This window comes from Callospermophilus lateralis, unplaced genomic scaffold (assembly GCF_048772815.1).
Source record: "Callospermophilus lateralis isolate mCalLat2 unplaced genomic scaffold, mCalLat2.hap1 Scaffold_122, whole genome shotgun sequence".
Lineage (NCBI taxonomy): Eukaryota > Metazoa > Chordata > Mammalia > Rodentia > Sciuridae > Callospermophilus > Callospermophilus lateralis.
This window is the reverse complement of record NW_027512409.1, coordinates 1,124,981-1,148,115: the sequence shown is the minus strand read 5'-3', so window position 1 is coordinate 1,148,115 and position 23,135 is coordinate 1,124,981. Positions and strand designations below refer to the sequence as shown.

Below are 23,135 nucleotides of genomic sequence, written 5' to 3'. Positions count from 1 at the left end.
TGGAAGGATAGATTAACTCTGATATGTGGCCATAGTGTGGGGCAATGGGAAAAATCATATATATAGGATTCAGTACTTCCTATGGTTTCAGGCATCTATTGGGGCCTTGGTATACATCTATCATGGAAAAGGGGAACTACCATATTAAAATTTTTCTTTGGAAGGTTTCCCTGGATTACTCTGATTGAAACATTTGTTATAGTACCAGTAGGAAACAAATATAGATAGCTAAAAAGGGTATTGATAAATCTATATGACCAAAAAAGACCAAGAGTAGATAGGATAGTCATCACCATCACACACAAACACACACACACACACACACACACACACACCCGAAAACACTTCACTAATCTTTTCCTAGTTTCTATACTTCAGCCAGTTTGAGCTAATTAATGGTAAGGGGTATTGGACTCCTTGAGAATTCCTCCAATTCTTTTGTAAATTGACCTATAAATAGTTACCACAATATACCTGGGAGATAATAATACGCAACTTTAAAGCATTTTCTAAATATAGGGCATGAACTGACAGCAATGCCAGGAAAACCAAAATGCTACCACGAAACTTTCCTTACAATTAAAGCATGTGAAGGCCACGTAATCAATAGAATCCCAACCAAGTTTATCTATTGGGTTTTCCCGTGCATTGGTTAGATGGCACCGTGGTTTAGACATGGTTCGTGTCCCAAGAGTTCATAGGTTAGGAGCTTGGTCTTCAGTGTGGAAACCTTAAGAGAAAGTGGGGCATTTAAGAGATGGGGCCTAGTGAGAGGTCTTTCAGTCATTAAAGTTGTGCCCTCAGAAGATATTAAGGTAATTCTTCTGAGACCTAGGTTACTTCTTACCAGAGTGATTTGCTTTAAAAGAGCCTTTCCCCACTCTCTAGCTTACTGCGTGATCTTTTTCTCTTGCATGCACTCCCACTTTTGTAACACTATGCACCATGAGGTCTTCACTAGAGCCAAGCCAATGTCCACTCTATGCCACTGAACCATCAAAACCATGAGCTAAATAAAGTAGTTTTCTTTATAAAGTATTCAACCTTGAGCAATTCATTATATAACAGAAAACTTACTAATATGGATGGATATATTTAGGAGTTAGTAGAAACCTCATATTTGGTCCTAACCTTTGGATTCTGGAAGTGCATCCCCTCTGAGATGGTAAATTATAAAAATGTCACATACTGTAGGGAAGTACAGAGACTAAGTATTATTTTCAGAAATGCAAACCACTAAAGGATGCAGGAAGAGTGGTCTCAATCATGTGCCCATGTAATTTGCCACCTTGACACCTACAAAAATTTTAGATGTACCATGGCGGACGACAGTAGACTATTGGAAACTTAGGCAAATGATGGCTTCAAACTCAGCTGCTAGGTTACTGCTACACTTATATGCAGCTATCGGACTGGTAAATTTATCAGGAAGAATAACAAGAAGCAGTTCACATTCACCTGGAATAAACAACAGTACACCAAACATTGTCTTAACATTATTTCAAAATATAGTTCTGTGATAAGGGAACCTTGACTATCTGAACCTTATGCAGAACAATCTCTCTCTCTCTCTCTCTCTCTCTCTCTCTCTCTCTCTCTCTCTCTCTCTCTCTCTCACACACACACACACACACACACACACACACACTGTGTTAATGTTTATAGCCAACCCCCCCTTTTTTTTCAGTAATAGAGATTGAACTCAGGGTCACTTTACCATTGAGCCACATCCCCAGCCTTTTTAATTTTTTTTAATTTTATCTTGAGACATGAGACAGGGTCTCACTAAGTTTCTGAGGTTGGTCTTTGAATTTGTGATCCTCCTGCCACTGGGATAATAGGCTTGTGCCACTGTGCCCAGCTTACCTTAAAATTTTGACAGTATGATCTATATATTCACATTTCACCAATCGTCTTTTTAAAAAAGCTCTTTTATTGTTTGTTTGAATCCAAATCTAAACAAGGCTCACATATTGTGTTTCCTGGTTTAAGATTTTCTTAATCCAGGGCTTCAGCTTCTCATTTCCCTCCTTTTTCCTTTATGTTGCAGACTTGTTTGAAACTGAATGGTATTCTGTAGAATATTATAAAATGTGAGTTTACTCTTTGCATTCTTGTGTGACCATTTAGTATAGGATCCCCTGTACATCGTGTAAATAGATTATCTCTAAGGCTTAATCACAATCAAATTTATTTTTTTCTTTTTAAAAAATACTTCAAAAAAGTCTTTGTACTTTATAATTCATGAAACCAAGACTCATAACATCGTGGTCTTTTACTCTAAATGATGCTAAGATTAATCAGTAATTCCAATGAGACAGGCTGACCCCTCCATTGTAATGTTCCCCAATGAAATCTGATCTGTTTCATTCATTGTTTTTAAGTGCAATATCAATCTTTATTATGAAAATAAGCAGCCATCTTCAATAGGGAAAACAGAATAACTGGCCCTTTGGAAGGCTATGTTACCTAGCCTACAAGTTAACTTTGGCTTCTTGGTCAACCAGAGCTCCAACGCATCATGAACATGTCTTAAGACAGAGAAACAATGATGTGGAATGAAGTGGAAGTGATGTGGATGAAGTGATGTGGATGAAGAGGAAGACGGCACTCAAGGACTCCTTTCATGGTATCTGTTTGAAGGCTTCCTCTGGGATCTTGCCCTCAGTCTGGAGCATAATGAAGACTAACAGCTCTAGTATAGTTCCACTTGTCCTCATGGCATTCTGAGACCATTCAAGTCTCATCATAGACCATGTATAAAAATCCTGCCTGGGAGAGCGCAGGCATGGAGGTGGAGCACAGTGCAGGCATTGGGATGGAGAAAGAGCTCTGGATCTCCTCAGGGCTGGCATTCCTCATAATCAGCTCAACATTAATGATACATATACTGAAATAGCTGGTAGGGATAACAAGGAAGGTCCGGGTGAAGGCATAGACACGTCCTTGAGGATTTCCTTCTGCTCCCTCGAACACCCCATTCACAGAGAGGCAGAGCATTATTTCCATCTAGAACCACATATCTACCAGAAGGCAACTGAAGTCATGCTCAGTTTTGGCAACACATTGCAGTAGTCCACAATGTCATGTTTTGTGTGTTTCAGCAGCTGTCTCTGCATGTTGGAATCCTCGGGCTTCTTCATATTTCTACTATATTTGAAGTACCTGCACAAGCTATTTGGGGCTGGGTCTGTGGGGTTGAAGGGAATGGTTAGGGAGATGCAGGCCTCATCATGGTAAGCACTAAACAGACCCTGTGGATCTCCATAGTCATAGATCAAGTAATACTCCTATAGGAATTACAGAACTAGATTCTTTAAGGTCTCAGATCCTTTATAGTTTTCTGTGCAGGATTTTATTAACTTGGGAGCATCAGGGTCAATGATAACTTGTATGAATAACTCCTGGCCATCCAGGTGTAACAACTTGGGAAAACAATCCTCGATGGCACTTACTACATATGCAGACTGGCCTGGGAAGACACTGCACAAAGGTCCCGTCTAGGCATAGCTTTAGCCCTTTCAGCTTATCCAACTCCTTGGAGGTCCTCAGCTCATTTTTGGAAAAGTTCAGGATCTTGACTTTGGGGGGTCTTTTCTATAAAGTCAGACAGGCCATCCAACTGGTAGAGTTTATTGTTTTCCAAGTTCAATGACAAGTGCTCAGGGAAATCCTTTCAATGATCTTCAGGGTGGCAAACATACAGTTTCTTCAATTCAGGATAATGTCAATGTCATAGCCCAGCAAGGCTGAGAACTTGCTAGGAGATATCATATCATTTGCCCATAGACAGCTTTAGCTGCTCTACTTGTTCTGGCATGAACTTATTCTGCATGGATTCAGGCACAGATGTCTTTCAGTTATCCTCATCACAAATCTTGTAGCTGATATCCTTCAACGCAGAAGCAGTTTTAATATCCTGGAGAAAGCACCGGGTCTGATTTCTGATGTAGTGGGAATCAACCGGGGTGAAGGGAACACTGCAGTGGCTCTAGAATGTATTCATTAGCCATGCCTTGTCATACTTTCTCCCATATGGAACTGTGACCTTGAACCAGTTACACATGGCTTTTCCTTGTGTATCCTCTTTTCTCTCTCTTCCGGATTTGTATCTTTCCACATGGTAATATGGATTTGTTCTTCATTATACCATTTCCCTCTCTTCTTGTTACTGTGGATGACTTGAGTGGGTCACATTTTGATCACCCTCCTGGAGTTTTGAAGATTCCTTCTGCCAAGATTACCCTAGGAAGATTTCCCATCTTTCCTTCTTCCTTGAATAGCACTGCTATCATCACTGTTTCTGAAACTTCATTTCTGTTTGTCCCACATTTCTCCAATGTGGGACAATGTTTGATCACATTTTTGTTGATGCTGTTTTGCAGAATAACCTTGGAAGTGCTGACTACCAGGCATTGTCTGAAGAGGGTCGCATGACGGAGAGATCTGAGCTACCTCAGGGATCAGTGTTAATCAGCAAATGTTTTCATTTAAGAATGGCAAAATGTTTATTTTTCTAAATCTTTTATTTCTTCTACCTTTATTATATTATTTTTTAAAAGACATTTTCATCAAGTCAGGCCCTTTGATTACGCTGAAATACAGTTCAGATAGGAATTAAAGAATAAATGTTTAATTCTTAATCATAATTGCCAACTGATAAGACTATGCCCAATAGTGAAAAACAACACTTCTTTGTTATTTGTTTGTTAATGTTTGTGACCTCATCAGGACACTGGTTAAAATTGATCATGACTTGGAAATTCTTATTTAAAATAACCCATAAGATAATGCTTTTCAAATTAATATTCAATTTTTGCACCTCTTGAATAATATATGATAATTATTCATTAAAAGCTGAGAATTCCCAGACCCATTGGATACATACTTTACTGTGGCTGAGCAGAGCAAAATTTAATGTAAGGTGTCTGCAATGACTACAGGCCTCAATACCCTGGGTAAAATTCTTGGATTGACTTGAATTAGTACCTTTAGATATAATGAACAAACTAAATTTGGCTGTTTCATTTGCCTGTTGCATTGTTTATTCTTATTCTGAGGCAATCTTGAAGTTACAGAAAGGTTGAACATATAGTACAAATACCCTTTAACAAAACCATTAACCTGCTCCTTTATCCTTGAATACTTTAGTGACTATTCCCTAAAAATGAGACATTCTCTTAAATAACAAGTTATAACCATCAAAATCAGGAAATTAATTTTATCATTTATTTCGCAGACACTATACAACTTTGACAATTGTTCCAATTATATTCTTTATTAGCAAAGACCCTGTTTAGAATCAGGCATCAGATTTATGATGTTTCTTTAGTCTTCTCTAGCTGGGAATCCTGAGGTTTTGTTTGCCTTTTATAATCCTGTCACTTTGAAAGATGATAAACTAGTTATTTTCTAAAATGTCTCTGAGTTTGAATTGGGTTAATGTTTTATCTTGACTAATCAAGGAAAAGGGTAGGCATCTTTGACAGGAATATCAGGCTGTGTCCTCTGCATTCTAATAAGTGGCACATAAATTCATTTTGCCTAATAGCAAGTAATGTTAACTTTGATCACTTGATTAAGTGGATGTTTGTCATACACTTCCATTAAGTGTCAATCTTCTTTCATTTGTAATCAATATTTTGGTTACATATTGGTTACAAATTTTGTAGCCAATACATATTTATCAAACTTCATTGTGTTTATTTATTCTATTTATATTAATAAGATTCCTTTATTTCAAATGGGAAGAAATCTGTCACTATTGGTATTTATTTTGGAATCTACATTATCCTGTAACTTGTCAGTGGAAAGGGCTTCAAGCACGCTTCTGTGGTCTTTTGACACGTCTCCATCATCCTTTAAGCACTTCATGTTTCTGACATAGTAAGATGTTTCAGGCGCACCTTGTGCTTTTTATTTTCTCTTCCATTTCTGGACTCAACCCATTTTTGAAAGAGCCATGATTCCTTTTGGTCAAAATTTTGTTTGGAAACTGAAATCTTGGAATTAGACATGTTCATTGTTGATGTCAAGCTCTGAAAATGAAGAGGACATCTATAGGTACACATTTATGTACACACCACATATTTGTGTTTGTTCCTATGTAGTAAAATCATAATTTCATATCAAAATCTCCAATTTTAATCCAACACTACAAGTTTCTTCCCTTCTCTGATAGTGAGTAACTACTTCTCATTGTTCTCAGATATTTACTTTATTCAACAACTCTTTTGTAGTAACTAATGGCTGCCCCCACACAAAGAACCCCTCAGGCTGCGCTGCTGTTGCCACCATCCAGCCCCCTTGGATGCTCACTCTACTTGCATCCCTTTTCACAATCTGCCTTAGGGCTTACACTACTCAGGTTCTGATATTATGCACAGGGCCCTGTGTCCCCTTCTCCATCCCAGATGCTTAGCTTCCTCAGCTCCACCTAACAGAAGAGAAGGAAGAGAAAAGGAGGAGGTGGGGTGGACAGCTCCCTATTTCTTTTAAGGGCAAAAGAAATGCATGTCACCACAAATTGTGGAAGCTCCTACAGTCCCACATATCACTGGGGCACTCTAAATTACTCACCTAGAAATTGAGATTGGCTTCAAAAAAGAAATTATGCTAATTAACTATAAAGCTGCAAATTAGGATCAGTATTCTATGTATTCAGTAAATATTGGGCTGAAACCCATAAATCTGAGCTCAAAGGAAAATGAATATTTTGCAGTTACACAGTCATTTAATGTACAGATAGAAAGTTTGGAAGATGAAAGTTCAAGGAACATTTGAACATTCGACACCTTTAGTAGTGATAGTGTATGAAAGAATTTCAGCAGTACCTTTCAGCAGATCCAGTTGAGGAAAGTCAGTGTATGAAGTATAAAATGCAATATAGATGACTTGGTATTTCTGGGCTCTAACTGTTACACTACCTTACATATACAAATAATGACAAATCATTTTTTCCAAGAGTTTAACTTTGGCATTTACAGCTACTTGAAATTATTTTTAAGTGGCACATTTTACATGGTAACATTAATTGTGGTAAGAGCACCATTCGTTGATTTCAATACTACCCAGTCCGCTCACTCAAATATTGGAAAATTTTGTCTCTAAAAAATACACATAATGACCTTTTATTATTATTCTCATAGATGGTTTTCAACTAGGTTTAGGCTTTTGCGTTTTGCTGGGTTTTATTTAACATATTAATTTCAACAAAGCCTAAACACTCAAAAAGTCTAGCTCTGACTTTTCTGGTTCTTTAGGTCAGAAGGTCTGGAGGGTTTCTGCACGCCAGCAAATGAACGAGGATGAGTAAAAAACAGACGAAGATGTATTAAGCATCATTTACACACTCTGCTCTCTTTCCACAATTATGATAGATACACAGATATAGATTTATCTTATTTTATATATATGTGTGTGTGTGTGTGTGTGTGTGTGTGTGTGTATACACACACATATATACATGTATGTATATATATCACCAATCCAACACTACAGTTTGGAATATATATGTGTCACCAATCCAATCCAGTAGCCGAAATTCTTCTGTCCAAGGAGTTCCAGATGGCAGGTGGGGATCAAGTCCTTGCGAATACTAGAGACAACACCTATCAGTTGCCTCTGAACCCAGCAAAGACCGGCTCCAGGATACTCTGCTGGCTCTCCTTTTTACTACCTTTCTGGGAGGAAGAAACTGCTTGCGGGATGACAGCCACAGTAGCAGCAACTGGTTGCAACCCACTCCAGCGCCCCAGGGTCGCTGCAGGAAGCGCCTGTAATTGGGGCGCGCAGGACGCAAGTAACAGCGTGCCCGAGCCCTGGAGCTTCTGATTGGCTCTTTGCTGTGACTAGACCAGGCAGAAGCTAAAGCGGTGAGAGGAGAGTGCTCACCTGGGAGTTGGCGTCCCAGTCTCGCCAAGGACCTCCCGGGTTTTTGCGCTAGGGGAATACACACCCTAACTAAACTAAACGTGGGGAGAAGTGGGTTAGGCTATAGTTTCTGGGTAATTGCAGAAGAAGCCACAAGCTGTAGTAAAGCCAGGGCTCCCGAGGCAGATTAGTTTGAAAGTGTTCATAATTGCAGGAAAGGCAGGCACCATTCTTTTAAATTTGGGCACTCTCTTTGGGCTCTGGTAAGGAGTCCTGCTGTGTGTGTGCGTGTGTGTAAACTCTATGCATAAAACTGTACATACGATATTCCTGCCCTAAAAGTATACTTACTCCGCAGAGAGTTTTCTGAAGAACACAATCCTAACTGGCCGCAAGAGTGCTGAGGAACCGGCTCGGAGAGCATTGAAGGAGTGGAATTTGGTGCACCCTAACTGTACACAGCTTTCCTTTTCATTAAGAAAAAGATTGCATAACAAAGACGAACTAGCTCTGGGGCAAGACACGAAAAAACGTAGTAAAATTAAGAAACGTTCCGAGACATTAATGTCTTCTCCTTCTTTTAGTAATTTTAAATGAGAGCCATCATCTAATAGTTTTACATCTATGAGCACACAAATGAGATATTTATACACAAATTTTATACATACACATACCATATTATATATGAGAGATTAAAAATCTTTGGGCGATGGGAGTTGTGATCCTAGCTCGGAGGCAGCATAGGACCGGCCAGCTCTCAGCTGTGAGTGCCCTCCCGGCGCCAGGCGCGTCCAACCTCGCCCGGAGCCGCCCATGGCGGCGCACGTCTGACCTAGGACAGCTGGGGCACCAGCTGAAAGCCAGGTCCGCACCAGCTCACGCACTCCGCCGTTTGGGCGGTGACACACGCGAGAGTCGAATTACAGGCCCGCAGTCAGCAAATGAATGTCAGGAACTTAAAAGAGGGAAGAAGGGGAAAAAGAGAAAGAAAGAAATGAGCAGGCACCCAAGTTCTCTGCACACTGGAACTTTTCTCTGGGTGTAAATACTCTTTGATTGGCTGCTCGCACGCGCCTGCCCGCGCCCTTCATTGGCTGAGCAGACACGCGACTGGCGCGAGGAGGGGGTTGGGAGAGGAGGGGGGGCGGGGGGAGACACACTGGCGCGTGCCGCTTTTTAAAGGGGCGCAGCGCCTTCTGCAACCGGAGAAGCTTCGTTGCACGCAACCTGGTGTGTGATCTCCAAGTGAGTAGGGGAGGGTCGAAGAGAAGGAAAAAGAATAAGACATTGCAGAAGAGACCCAGGCAGGGTTTTGGGGGGGTTTTGTTATTGTTTTTGGTTTGGGTTCTGCTGGGTTACCAGTGCCGCCTCTGAAACACCTCCCCGAGCCTTTGCAGTGCAATGTCCCGCCTGCTACATGCTGAAGAGTGGGCTGAAGTGAAGGAGTTGGGGGACCACCATCGCCATCCTCAGCCGCACCACCTAGCGCAACCGCCGCCACAGCCACCTGCCACCCTACAGGCGAGAGAACATCCAGTCTACCCGGCGTAGCTGTCCCTCCTGGACAGCACAGACCCACGCGCCTGGCTGGCTCCCACTTTGCAGGGCATCTGTACGGCACGCGCCACCCAGTATTTGCTGCATTCTCCTGAGCTGGGTGCCTCGGAGGCCGCTGCGCCCCAAGACGAGGCGGACAGCCGGGGGGATCTGGTAAGGAGAAGCACCAGCGACGGCAACGTCAGCAAAAGTCCGGGACCGGTGAAAGTACGGGAACAGTTGTGCAAGCTGAAAGGAGGGGTGGTGGTGGATGAGTTGGGCTGCAGCCGCCAGAGAGCCCCTTCCAGCAAACAGGTGAATGGAGTGCAGAAGCAAAGACGGTTGGCGGCCAACGCCAGGGAGCGGCGCAGGATGCACGGGCTGAACCATGCCTTTGACCAGCTGCGCAATGTTATCCTGTCGTTCAACAACGACAAGAAGCTATCCAAATATGAGACCCTGCAGATGGCCCAGATCTACATCAACGCCCTGTCGGAGCTTCTACAAACCCCCAGCGGCGGGGAACAGCCATCCCCGCCGCCAGCTTCCTGCAAAAGTGACCACCACCACCTTCGTGCTGCAGCCTCCTACGAAGGCGGTTCGGGCACAGCCACAGCATCTGGGGCTCAACCAGCTTCCAGAGGGGGCCAGCGACCGACCCCACCCGGGAGTTGTCGGACACGCTTTTCCGCCCCGTCCTCTGCGGGAGGTTACTCGGTGCAGCTAGACGCTTTGCACTTCTCGACTTTCGAGGACAGCGCCCTGACAGCGATGATGGCGCAAAAAAACTTGTCGCCTTCGCTGCCTGGGGGCATCCTGCAGCCAGTGCAGGAGGATAGTAGCAAAACTTCCCCCCGGTCCCACAGAAGCGACGGGGAGTTTTCTCCCCATTCCCATTACAGTGACTCGGATGAGGCAAGTTAGAAAGGTGACAAAACCCTGAAAACGGAGACAGAAACAAAATTGCCCTTCCCCAGTGCGCGGGGAGCCCCGCGGTTAAATATCCCCGCACCCTTTAATTTTTGCTTTGCAATGGTCGTTGTTTAGCAACGACTTGGCTTCAGATGGCAGCTACATTTGATGGTTTGCAAAAGCCGCCGCTATTCCAAACTTCCTATGGCTCATATTGTTTGATGAAAGCTTGCTGTTAAAGCTTTGCCTGTCCTTCCACCTTCTGCTTTCCCCTGTAGATAGATATGGTATAATTATATGTACCCAGATGTGCATCATTATTATAGTCCCTTCTGCCAACACGCTGCTAAAACGTCGCATCTTTTCTGTCACTGGTTTGGGTTTAATTTATTTTATTCCCTGGGCATCCATTCCTGTGTGTTGCACGCACTCGTGTGGGAGAGTTAAGTCTTCTGAAGTTGTCTCCCCAAATGCATTATGAATTGCAAAGTCAATGTTTCCAAAGTGAATAACTTTTGACTATGGAATTGTTAGAAAACGGGGACCTTTGCGGGTTTATATATTGTATTAACATACCCAGTATGTGTATCCGATCGCCAGAACATTGGCGTCCTTTAGGAAACTTGGCGCACGCACTTTATCAGTCGCTGCTATTGCGGCTCCAGGAGAAATTCAACTGCCAATTGCAGACCAGTTTTTTGTTTTTTAAACACGGCCACTTATAATCTTTATGCTCTTTGCAAATATTTGTTTAAAAAATGAAAATAAAAACATATCTGGTAGTGTCAAAAGCATTTGGTCAATTTTATTTTGCTTTGTTATTGTTAGAAAACTTATTTATTATTGAGTGTTTGCTACCATTTCTACTTATCTTGATTCATTTTTTTACATTTTCTACTCGAGATAATTTTATTTTAATTTAGTAAAGCCAACTGCCATTGTTTTATGTATTTACATTTGCAAATGATAACAATAAACTTGAAAAGGAACTTTTATTTGTCACTTACTTATTCCATCCCATTATACTTATTGAAAATGATTTCTAAATAGCCTGGAAGACTTTAAGGAAGTAGTCTATCAAATCCAAATTTATAGGACCTAATATTTTAAAAGAAGAATGTTGCAAACTTTGTGCCTTTGGGTAGCATCTATACATAGAAAAGCACTTGAGTCAATAATTTAAATTGTAGGATAAAACTCTCCAAATTTGCAGCAATTTTGCCTTTTGAATAGCCAGAATTTCCATTCTTACTCCTAGTGTTAATAGTATTTGTGAGGGGAGCCATGGTCTTTTAGGTCTTCTAGGATCTAGTTAGTAGTTAAATTAATCAGGGTTAGCTATTTTCACTTACAAAAACTAGATAAGCCCAAAACTTTTCAAGTAGATCAAATACACAGCACCAGCTAACTCTACCCACTTTTCGGAGGTGGGGAATAAGGGAAATTGGTGATCATTGATTCAAAAATTAGAAGGGTGCTGGTTGCTGTAGGAAATTATTAACTTCTGTTCAGTTTTTCTTTTCAAACAATTCTTCTTCCAATATAGAAACTAATGTTTTTCTTATTTTATCCTTCTGAATTGGTTTCTTTGCAGAATACATTCAACTGCATTTAAGGTCAGTTGAAGAAACTTAAGGGTGTTACCACTGTCACCTCAGGTGTCCTCACTAAAGAAAATTCTATTTGAGATTTCAAGATCATAGATTCTAAAGATAAAACTGTGTGTGTGTGTGTGTGTGTGTGTGTGCATGTGCATGTGGGTGTGTGTTTAGAAAGTGGGATTTTAAAATATATATGTTTGGCAAACATAGGAGAACTAGGATATCACAACATTCCACTAGATAAACATCGATGAACTTGAGAGGCTGGTTTTAAGCAAAATAATTTATGTTGTGTGTTTTCATTGGAATTTTTTAAAATTGCAGGATATGAAAGGAAGGAAGGAGAAAGAAAAAAAGCTAGCAGAGGTGAGTTTGCAAGCTCCTGTATTCTCCTATCTCAGCACCTTTAGAAGGGGAGAGCACCACAAGAAAATTGACAGGCTCCAAAACCTGGGTTTGTAGAAAAAGTAATGCTCTAGGAAGTACAGGTTCTGACCAACCATAGAGAACCATGGAACTTTCGACTGACCACCTGAGTATCCTTGGCTTTCAGGTGAAGTGGATCAAGCAAAGCCAAGAGCCTCACAAGCTCTCTGGGTGAGGTGAACACTAGCTGGTGACACTTTCCAGGGACAGAAACAATGCACCTGTCCTTAGATAACCTTTTGCACCCACCGAGTATGCTGTGCTATGATAAGCATCAGGAATCTTTGGGCTGTTGAATAAACCAAGCGATTGCTTATAGCACACTTCCATCTCACTCTCAATAAACAAGCTAAACAGGCATGGCTATAGAGCAACCTTGTAGAATGAGAAAACACATATTTTAATAGCTACTTTGTTCGATGTGTTTTGCTGTTATGTGTAGAGACAGAGAGAGAGAGAGAGAGAAGAGGACCTAAAATCCTCGACCTATTAGTGGTAAGGACCGAATGAAGGAAGAAAAAATGTGATTGTTTTTCTCAAAGTAAACAATTGCATTTCATTTTTCAAAGCCATTTATGCTCATTTTGTATCAACCACAGAAGAAAAACATCTCATCAAAATCATTACTTTTAATCGATTCAGAAATTGCAAAACAGAGAGGACATCAGGAACATCTTCCTTCACACCTTTCATAAATGAGGAAATTTCTGCCCATAATTTGTCCTCAAATCACAAAGCCAGAAAGGGTCAATATCCAAAACTAAATCTTAGTATTCCTGCTCACCAGATCGATGCTCCCACAGAACTTTTCTCTAAGAACATCAATGGACAGGAGCTATAGCTATCTAAATGCTCCAGTGGGGACTGTGTCATCTTGAGCAAATATTTACACTTTTAAATGCTAGTGTAATTATATAGGGGATAACCCTGTCTTCACTTAAGGAAGACATTTCTTCTCAAGAGAAAAACAACCATATCAGACTGGAAGTTCTATATCACACTGATTAAAGGCTTAAAATGAATTCTTCTAACCCATCCAGACATGAACAAAAAGTCAAACTACTTTGTGGTAAATTGAGTGCTCAAAGTTCAAGTGAGAACTTTAACCTCTTTTCTTTCCTTTTATTTATTTATTTTTTATGCTGGCATTTCTTTGAAAAAGATGTACAATCACTTTTCCATTTTAAGGTTCTGTTATGGAGTTTGCATAACAAACGTTTGGCAGCTCGCTCTCTTACACTCCATTAACAAGCTGTAACATATAGCTGCAGGTTGCTATAATCTCATTAATATTTTGGAAACTTGAATATTGAGTATTTCTGAGCACTCATTCCCCATATGCCAGACCACTCCTGCCATGCTGACTGGTTCCTTTCTCTCCATTATTAGTAATTAGCTTCTACCTTCCAAAGTCAGATCCAAGTATCCAAGATACTAGCAAAGGAATCAACTATGTGTGCAAGTTAAGCATGCTTAATATCACCCAAACAAACAAAGAGGCAGCATTTCTTAAAGTAATGAAGATAGATAAATCGGGTTAGTCCTTTGCCACACTGCTGGTGTTTTCTTGAATTTTCTATACTTTAAGTAGCTTGCTTTATATTCTGCCTTTGACTTCCAACCCATCACTGCCTTATTTGTGGAGGGTTTTGGCTGACCACACTTTTGGAAACTTATTTGATTTCACGGAGAGCTGACGGAAGATTATTTTTGGCAACTGGTAAATTTAACACCTTCTTTATGGGATATTGCCAACTGGGGTCTAGACGGGAGAGAGAGGAGGGGAGAGAGAGAGAGAGAGAGAGAGAGAGAGAGAGAGAGAGAGAGAGAGAGAGACTAATTTCCTTAATCTTAACCAATGCAGGACCAATACTTTCATGAGGCCTTTCTATTGACTTTAGAAATTTAAGCCTGAACCAAGTAAGCAGTCTTTTGTTAAAGCATATCTTGTAATATTTCTCTCCTGTGTCCAGTTGAAAAGTTGAAGAAAAAGATTATCAACTTTATCCGACCTGCCCCAAACCCCAAAAAGAACAGGAAAGGGAAAATAGAGGACCCACTTGTCAATGACAAACTTGTCAACTGCAATCTAGAAGGAAAAAAAAAAACCCAGTTAAGTTCTGGTGAGAGTTAAATACGACGGGTAGTAGCTGAAATGTTTGCAATTATTTTGTGAGAGGGGGTGGGACCCCAGGCAGGGGAGAGAAAATAGAGGCATGCGTTTTCCAACCCCACTAGGCCAAGCAGAACCCACACCATAGAAGTTTACCGTCCTTTCTTCTAGGCCCCTAACAAGAAAAGGCAAATGGAGTGGAGAACGGGTTAAATCCTTGGACGCAGGGGAGAGGCAGGGGAGGAGAGAAGTCGGAGGAAGATAAAGAAAAGGACAGGAACCCAGAAGCGTGGGGGTAGTTTGCTGTAATGTGAGTGTTTCTTAATTAGAGAACGGTCGACAATAGAGGGGCTGGCAGAGGCTCCTGGCCGCGGTGCGGAGCGTCTGGAGCGGAGCACGCGCTGTCAGCTGGTGAGCGCACTCTCCTTTCAGGCAGCTCCCCGGGGAGCTGCGCGGCCACATTTAACACCATCATCACCCCTCCCGGGCCTCCTCAACCTCGGCCTCCTCCGAGTCCACAGCCTTCCTCGGCCTTACAGAAGCCAGCGCCTCTCGCCGCCTCCCGCACTCGACCGGGGCCCCTCTCCTCCCCCAGCCTCGCAGCGGGAGCCGCCACTGCCCACTGCACCTCCCAGCAACCAGCCCAGCAAGAAAAGAAGCTGCGCAAAGTTAAAGCCAAGCAATGCCAAGGGGAGGGGAAGCTGGAGGCGGTGGTGGCGGCGGGAGAGCTGTGGGGTTGTCCAGGAAAAGTGGGGCCAGGGGCAGAGGCACCTGAAGCAGTGAACCAAGACTGGGAAGCAAGCGCATCCTCCCGCGCAAGGCTCCCCACGAACCCAGGAGACTACCCGGCCCAGAGCAAGTAGTTGAAGATCCAGTTCCCTCTTCTAACCAAACATTTATTGTCTTGGGCCCTCTGTTATTCTAAAGAGAGAAAAAAAAAATTATGCTGTTAAAATGCTCAGAGTTTAAACGTTAATCGAGAAGACGTCGCTGCGCAGACATTGTCTTCCACGTGTCAATCCACAGGGCCCTCACTTCCTTTGGCTCCTTAGGAAGAGCTAAGAATTTCAGTACAAAGATTTCAGGCCTTTCTACATCCCAGGGTTCCTTTCCCTGTTTCAGCTCTGCTTTCTCTGGTCCCAAACAAGCAAATTGTGAGGCTTATGTTGCCAAATCGACAGAGAGGCCTGGCCCATTTTACCAAGTTCATACTTTTCCCCAGAAAAATCAGAAGGTTCCTCCACAGGGATGAAAACAAAATGCTATCCAATGCAAGTATTATCATTACTTTTAAAAAAATTATGATTGGAGAATCAAAAGATCTGATGAAAGAAATGGTATCCTGATGGCCAGCTGTTTCACCAGGCTCCAGAGCCCAGCTACTGTCCCCATAATGAAGAACAGTATCAGCTGGGATCTGGGGCACATTTTGGGATTTTTCAGTCCAATGGATGTGCAAGTCAGTTCTCTTTTGGATGCTCTTTTGGACCACTGGACACTCATTTGTCTCTTCTGGAAACAGATCTTTGTAATTCCACCCATCTTTGGGCCTCTTAGCTTCAGTGTTGGAGAGGGAGGGACTAGGATTAGAAAGGATCCTTAATTACCTAGGGTCCCATGTGAGAAGGGAATTAAAGAAAGACCAGGCATGTTCTTTCTATCTTAGAGGCCACAAAACTAGGTGAGATAGAAAACAGGACCCCTGGTAAACCTGGAAGGTGGGAGGCTAGGTCTTTTTATTTTCCATAATAGCATTTGCTTCTGGGGAAAAAACTAGCTTTGATGTATGGGATTTTTTTTCCAATTGTCTTTTAGCCCAAGGGATGTTGACTCCATAGTTTGAGGGGGGTGAAAAATATCCCAGGAATCTGCATTCAGGATTCCTAGGTGAATCTGTACAAGTGGGATGGATGGAAGATTCCTGAATCATGAACCTAAAGTACTTTCTATGAGACTTTTTCTTAAAGTTTCATATTTAAATAGTTACTGCCCTATAATTTACTTTTTCCTCCTTTTACAATATTCAGTGATACTTTTCTCCCCAAAAGAAGCAGACAACTTAACTTCTCTGATCCCATGACCTGACTTTGTCCTAGGGCCTAGGACAGTGTTCTAGGCCTATAAAGTTTCAACTCCAAAGTGATGCCAGCTGTCTTTGGAGGGAGAGGAGTAACAGTACAAGATGTATAAGACATTTGTCCCTGACTGTCCAACATAAGAGGCTCAGTGGGAGATGCCAAATCATGTCCCTGAGGACTTTCAGGGAGAAAGAGTTTGCTCAGGTTAAACAAACTCAGAGAATTAGAAAGACAAGATAGGGCTATCAGAAAGTCCTTGGTTGAACTTAGGTGGACAAAGACACGTGACTGCAAAATTCCAGCCTGAATTTAGTGGAGGAGTCAGCCACCTATAATTCACTTGAAGTAGCTGGTTCTTCCTGTTGCGAATAGTCATCAGAAAATATAGAGAAAACCAATTTTATGATTTAGGAGGCAATCATCTCATGAAACAGAGAAACTTGCTTTGGTGACTAATTCTTTTATTTCTCCCAAGCTCTTGCACTTATATCTCTCATTCCCAACTCTGCCTTTCTTCTCATCAATAAATAGGCACTTACTGGGTACCAATGTATAGCAGGAGGGGTAACTACAACCAGAAATGCACAAAAATAAAATAGACCTTTTTTTTCTGTCTCTTGGTGGGGATCTCAGAACAAACAGGGAAAAGAAGTTTTCTTCCCCAGATGATAGTGGCATTCTTACTGCAAATGGGCCACAGCATTGCAGTCTTCTGTCATCAGATTATTTCATTTGCAGTTCCAGTTGTATCTTTGTACATAGCCCTTCATTTTTTCCTCAAAATTATTACAGATTTTTTGTGGTCTGATTTCTTTTTTTTTAAAAAAAAAATCAGGCTAAAGAACATTATATGAAAGTGTGTCTGGAAGACTAATGGCCTCAAAGCAAGTCAATTACCAGTTTGTTTTTTAGTTATAGTTGGACACAATATCTTTATTTTATTTATTTATTTTTATGTGGTGCTGAGGATCAAACCAAGGACCTCACATGTGCTAGGCAAGCGCTCTACTGCTGAGCCACAACCCCAGCCCTAGTGGTTTGAACCACTTTTTTTAACCACTAATCAAAAACCACAGTCCAGATCTCTTTTGAGCTCAGGAAAAATTTTGGTTCTTACAAAGTTTTTAATGGAATACAGTAGTAATTTCATGCCAGGAAAACAAAAAGAATAAATAAAAGATTCTGGAAGACAGTGAATGACCTGCTGAAGGTGACATAAACTCTTAGATTCACCATTACAGAAACCCAAATGTGCTCTGGATCCAGGGTCATCATTCTTTCCAGCACACTTACCTGCCTCAGGTGATTGTTTTGAAGCAGCCACCTCATGCCGGCTCTTCCCATTGTAGTTCAAATGTGGAGGTGACAGAGATCCCTGGATTCTTCCATTTTACATTTGTTCCAGAGGGAAATAGTTTAAGATATTTCTTTAAAAATGGCAATGGAATAGGTTCCTTTCCTCTGTGACAGAGTTAAGGGACATGATAGAGTAATTTTCATTTAAAATATAGTTTTGCTTCTCTGATTTGACTGATACTGAACATGATTGCCTCATACTCTATATTAAAATTCATTTTTAACACATTTTTAAAAATCCACTCAAATAACAAATATGAATTAGCATGTAAGTTTAGAGAAACAAGCTAATGAACATTGTATGAAAGTGTGTCTGGAAGACTAATGGCCCCAAAGTCAATTACCAGAACTATTGCCCATTTATGCTTAAAAGGATGCTAGGAAAAAGGACTATAATTTTTGTTGTTTCTCTTTTTTTACCTGCTACATCTGTACCAGTGGGTTCATTCAGTGATAAAATACTTTATTTTTTTTTTTAATTCACCTGGTCTTCTGAGCTCTTGGCTTTTTCCTCTAAACCTCCCTCCAAGTAAACATTTACCACTGCCCTGGTATTTCCTTGTTTTGAAAAGTTCTGTTCATTACCTGCCATGAGTCAGTACTCCATTTTATACCACCATGCACCATTTGTTATGGGCAATCTCTTTTGTATTGCTTATGACTTAAATGCTTTCAACTTCCCAAAGAATGAAGTGTACAGTGGGTATGTTTGAAATGGAGAATATATTTCTAATCAAAAGGGGAAAGTTTGCAAGCAGCAACAGAGGCTATATGTTAGGATCAAGAGATAAATTCTCCACTTGTCTGGATATTTTTTCATGGTCTGGTTACTCCGGCATTGCTCTATCTCCTCACCTGCATGACTGGATAGCTCCTAAGGATTTACTTCAGATGATTCTGGTTTTGTTTTCTTTTGTTTTTACTGAGAGCTAAACCTGCATACTCTAACATATCCTATATATGGTACCATGCAACTCACGTGGCCAACCACCCCCCTCCATATATTCAATTGGGATTTCCCCATGGTTCCTATTTCTAGAAAAGGGGGATGAAGCTCTTTTCTATGTAACTTTTCTCTAAAAACAATCCAAAAGAGTTTGTTCTAGGCTAGGACACTACTTTCTCAATAATATTTTGAATGTATCTTTCCTTGCTTCTCCACCACATCAATTTTGCTATAGAGAGTTGTTTATTTACCCAGACCAAGTCTGTTGACTGTGATCCAATGTTTTCTTATGCATTTTGCACCCTATCTTGGCCAATTGCCCTAGATAGGGTGCAAAATGCATAAGGACTAGTTGGTGGAGAGAGGGAAACATAGTTACTCAGCCTAAAACAGTATTTGTAAGAGAGCCTAGGGCTTCTCAGGATCTGTAGAAGAGGAATAACATAGGAGGGTTCATTTGGAAGACTCTCTGGAGTAGGTTTCCAGGTTCCAGGTATTTTATATGTATCATTCCCCCCTTTTCCCCTTGGGTAAGTCTTTCTATCCTCATGCTACTGGAGAATACATAGAAAAATAATTCCTCTGGAGCTCACCAGCTTTGGGGTGCCTCCTCGACCTCCAAGTTCTGGTAAAGATTTGTTCATTTTTTCATTTCTCATGGGATCCCACAAAAACCTGTCATTCTCCTCTGGCATGGTTGATTATGGAGGGTGGGTACTGGGGACTGAACCCAAGGGCATTCTACTACTGAGCCACATCCCCAGCCCTTTTTATTTTTTTTATTTTAAGATGGGGGTCTTACTTAATTGCTTAGGGCCTTGCTAAATTGCTGAGGCTGGGCTTAAACTAATCCTCCTGCCTCAGCTTCCTGAGCTGTTAACAATAAATATTGATTTATTTTTAATGAGCCAGAACTTTGAGGTCAGGAACCCCTGTCTAATTTGATTTTGCCATTGGCCCAAAAGCAGGCAGATAATACCAAAGAAAGACATATGTGAGAACTGATATCACTCAGACCTGGGCATGTTTTGGCTAGCCAGAGAATTCCTCGTCTTGCTTTCTCTTTAGATAGACTTTTTCTTCCCAGAACTGGGGATCGAATCCAGGATTGTTCTACTGCTGATTGACAAGCCCAGCCCTTGGTCTTGCTAAATTGCTGAGTCTGGCCTTGAATTTAGGATTCTCCTTCCTTGGCCTTCCTAGAGGCTGGGATTAAAGGCATACATCACCATGCCCAACTTAGATAGGCTTTTTAAATTGATTATAACCAAAACTGAAATCATGTTCTCTGTCCTGAAAATACCTACAAAAGCCCCAACAGCTTTTTGCCTCCATTCTTTAAACTAATCTTAACCCTTGAAACCTCAGGCAGGGGAAAGTACTTTCTCTTCTGTGCTCCACAGTCCTTTTCAACAAGTGACATTACAACTATTTTTGAAAGTGTATTTATGTGCCCTCAAATCAGGGCAAGGTCACATACACCTTTGCATTCCAGTCCACAGAGTCTCCTAATATAATATGCCCTTCCAGTGTTGTGCTGGACAGATAGAACAATGCCCTCAGGCCAGTCTTGGGCAGTATGCTTTCCTTGCAGGGCCCATACTGAAAATGAGCCTAGGAAGAGAGAGATTCAAATATAGCCTCACTTCTTCCATTTTCTTGCTACCTTATAACACCTGACTGCATTTTTCTAGCACATTATTCCCTTTGGCACCATCATTACATTCCTTTTATACCTGTTCACATGCTTCTTACTCACTCTCTTCTAGAAATTTCCAATTCATTATTATTATTTTCCCTAAGTCTTTCTGTTACCTCAGTCCAATTGCCCTACTTTCTTTTCCCCACTCCCTAGATTTTTATTTCCCTGGTCCTCCTTGTCAGTAGTTTTATTTCGTGTCTTTGCTCCTTTACCAACAATACCCCAGAGGTCTCAATTTGTTGGGTCTTTGCATCCCTTTCACGGCTCACTTCCTACACACGAAGCAAGACCTGGGCAGCATTTCTTCCTTGCTTGGCAAGCAAGGTGCCCCACTTCCTCCAGCAGCTGGGGCAGCAGCTGCCAAGAGTTGAAGTTTTGCAAGGACCAAACTGCAGCACCTCCCTAGGAGCAGCTGCGGGCGTTGCCCCTTAAACGGGCGGGGGACCAGGGCAGAGCGGCGAGGTGCGGGTGGGCGCCCTGGAGCCCGGGAAGCTAACCGGATCCTGTCAATGAGAACTAAAATCTCCTCCGTTCTTCTTTTTCTTTTTCTTCTTTTTATCCCTCTCTCTCTACCTCCTCTGACAATGATACCCAGCAGTGTTTCGCTGGCTGTACTGTCGTTCGTCTCCTAATCTCGGTTAATCAACTCGGGATCATCGATGCAGGTCAGCATCAGCCCATCTGTTTGATCAAGAGTCAGAAATCTTTATTTCCTTGCGGTCAGAATTCTTCCCCAGGGCAGGCACCCTGCTATAGTAACCTTCATTTAATACTCCCATTACCGTTAGCATCAGAGCTCATCAACACTGCCTTCCTCCGAAGGATCCCAGCGCCAGCCTACACAATCTGCAGGGCTTCAAGGAAGACATTTTCCAATTCACCTTGACTGCCAGCCAAAGGATATGCTGCTGCTCTCAGCTACTGAGCAAAAGACTTTTCAGGATACGTGCTCTCTAAAATAATACTCAGTTCTTTCTGTTTCTTTTCAGGGTGTACCCTCCACCCATCTAGGGAATAAGCAAAATGTCCCCCAAAGATGCTATCTTCAATCAATGGGAACAAGTTTGGTCCAACATGCTTGTAAACGGGTTGGCAGGACATTTACAAAGAACAATAAAGGAAATGAAATAACCCATTCAGAACTCTGCCCTGTAGTTTACCAAGGTAATTGATCCTTCCACTGGGCCCTTCTGAATTTTTCAACAGTAAACTAGCTCATGTCCAATAGTTTCAACATTATTATATGTTTCACAGACAGCAGCAGCTTTAAATTATTTCAACATTTACTCAATAAATGTAACGAGTAAATAAGGCATTTGATTAAATTAAAAATACTTGTAGAGATGAGGGGAGAGATAGAGAGAGAGAGAGAGAGAGAGAGAGAGAGAGAGAGAGAGAGAGAGAGATTGCTAGTGCAAAATCTGCAGAAGGCATTTGCACCTGTACAATATTGTCGTTACTCAATGTCTGCTCAAGTCTAGAGGTATTCACCAGGACAGCTGGCAAATAGGGGGATAATCATTACAGAAAATAATGCATCATATCTTTTTAGTTTGGTTTATACTGAAGGGCAGTAAAGATTTATGCTTCAGGAGGATAGAACTGTTATTTTCAGAGTATAGTTGGCTCCTTTGAAAGTTTAATTTCTGAGGAAATGTAGATACAGATAGTCTACGTTATAGAATATCCCTACCTCCCTCCAAAAGAACTTCAGTCCTAGTACTTTTATCACCTGCATCTCCTTAAGCTATATAAAAAAATTCTTAGTTTTCTAAAAGGTTTTAAGGTTTAAGGCTTATCAGAATATCTGACTATAGCAATATTTTCCAAAGAGAAAATTCCTTGTTAAATTGGGTAATACCATTTGGCTAAATTAGTTTTCACTTTCTTGTACTGTTTTTCAAAAAGAACATTTAATCCTCCGAAATTTCTAACTACTGCTAATCACATTTTAATTTAGAAAAATTTAGTAAACTGGCACCCTCAACCCCCCTAGACAGGCTGCTTATTTCTGTCTTATATTTGTGCAAAATTAGTTCATGGATATAGATAAGATAGATGTATCTTATTACTATATATCTCTCTGGCATTGTATTTTCCTATTCCAGGAAAGCAAGGTTGAAAGAGCTTTCTGTCACCAGCTAGTTATTAACAAAAACAGCATTCATTGCCATTCTGGTCTTAGGCAGCATCTGAAGCTCCCTGCAGTTCGATTCTGTGATTATTAACTCACTTCCCACCAGTATCTTATGTAGGCCCATTATCTACTGTCAATATTTTTACAGCCTATGAGGAGAAGTCCCGTTTACTTCCTGATAGAAGGGAGGTAACAGGGATCTACAAATATGTTTGATGGAGGAGGTAAGAAGGGAGGGGAAGGAGAGCCTAGCATCTGCTGCCTCAGAGTCATTGTGTGGTTAATAATTGCTCTAGAATAGTTTTACAGGGTGTAGGCTTTCTAAAACAAGGAGCACTGAAAGATCCATGTCTGAAAACTTGTTTCACTTCTATATAGACACTAAATCCTAGACGTTAGGTACAGATGGAGTTATTGTTGTTGTTCTAACCAATTTATTTTTAGGTAAATGCTTTT

At 41.4% G+C, this 23,135-nt stretch overlaps 1 protein-coding gene and 1 pseudogene across 1 annotated transcript; one reads left to right on the top strand and one right to left on the bottom strand.

Moving 5' to 3' along the window:
- Positions 1 to 2,736: 2,736 nt before the first annotated feature.
- Positions 2,737 to 8,296, bottom strand: LOC143389203 (nuclear RNA export factor 2 pseudogene; annotated as a pseudogene).
- A 977-nt stretch (positions 8,297 to 9,273) lies between these two features.
- On the top strand, positions 9,274 to 10,332 carry LOC143389205 (transcription factor ATOH1-like). Its single transcript, XM_077108051.1, is given in 1 exon segment — positions 9,274 to 10,332. A coding segment is annotated over 1 exon segment (1,059 nt).
- The last annotated feature ends 12,803 nt before the right edge of the window (positions 10,333 to 23,135 follow it).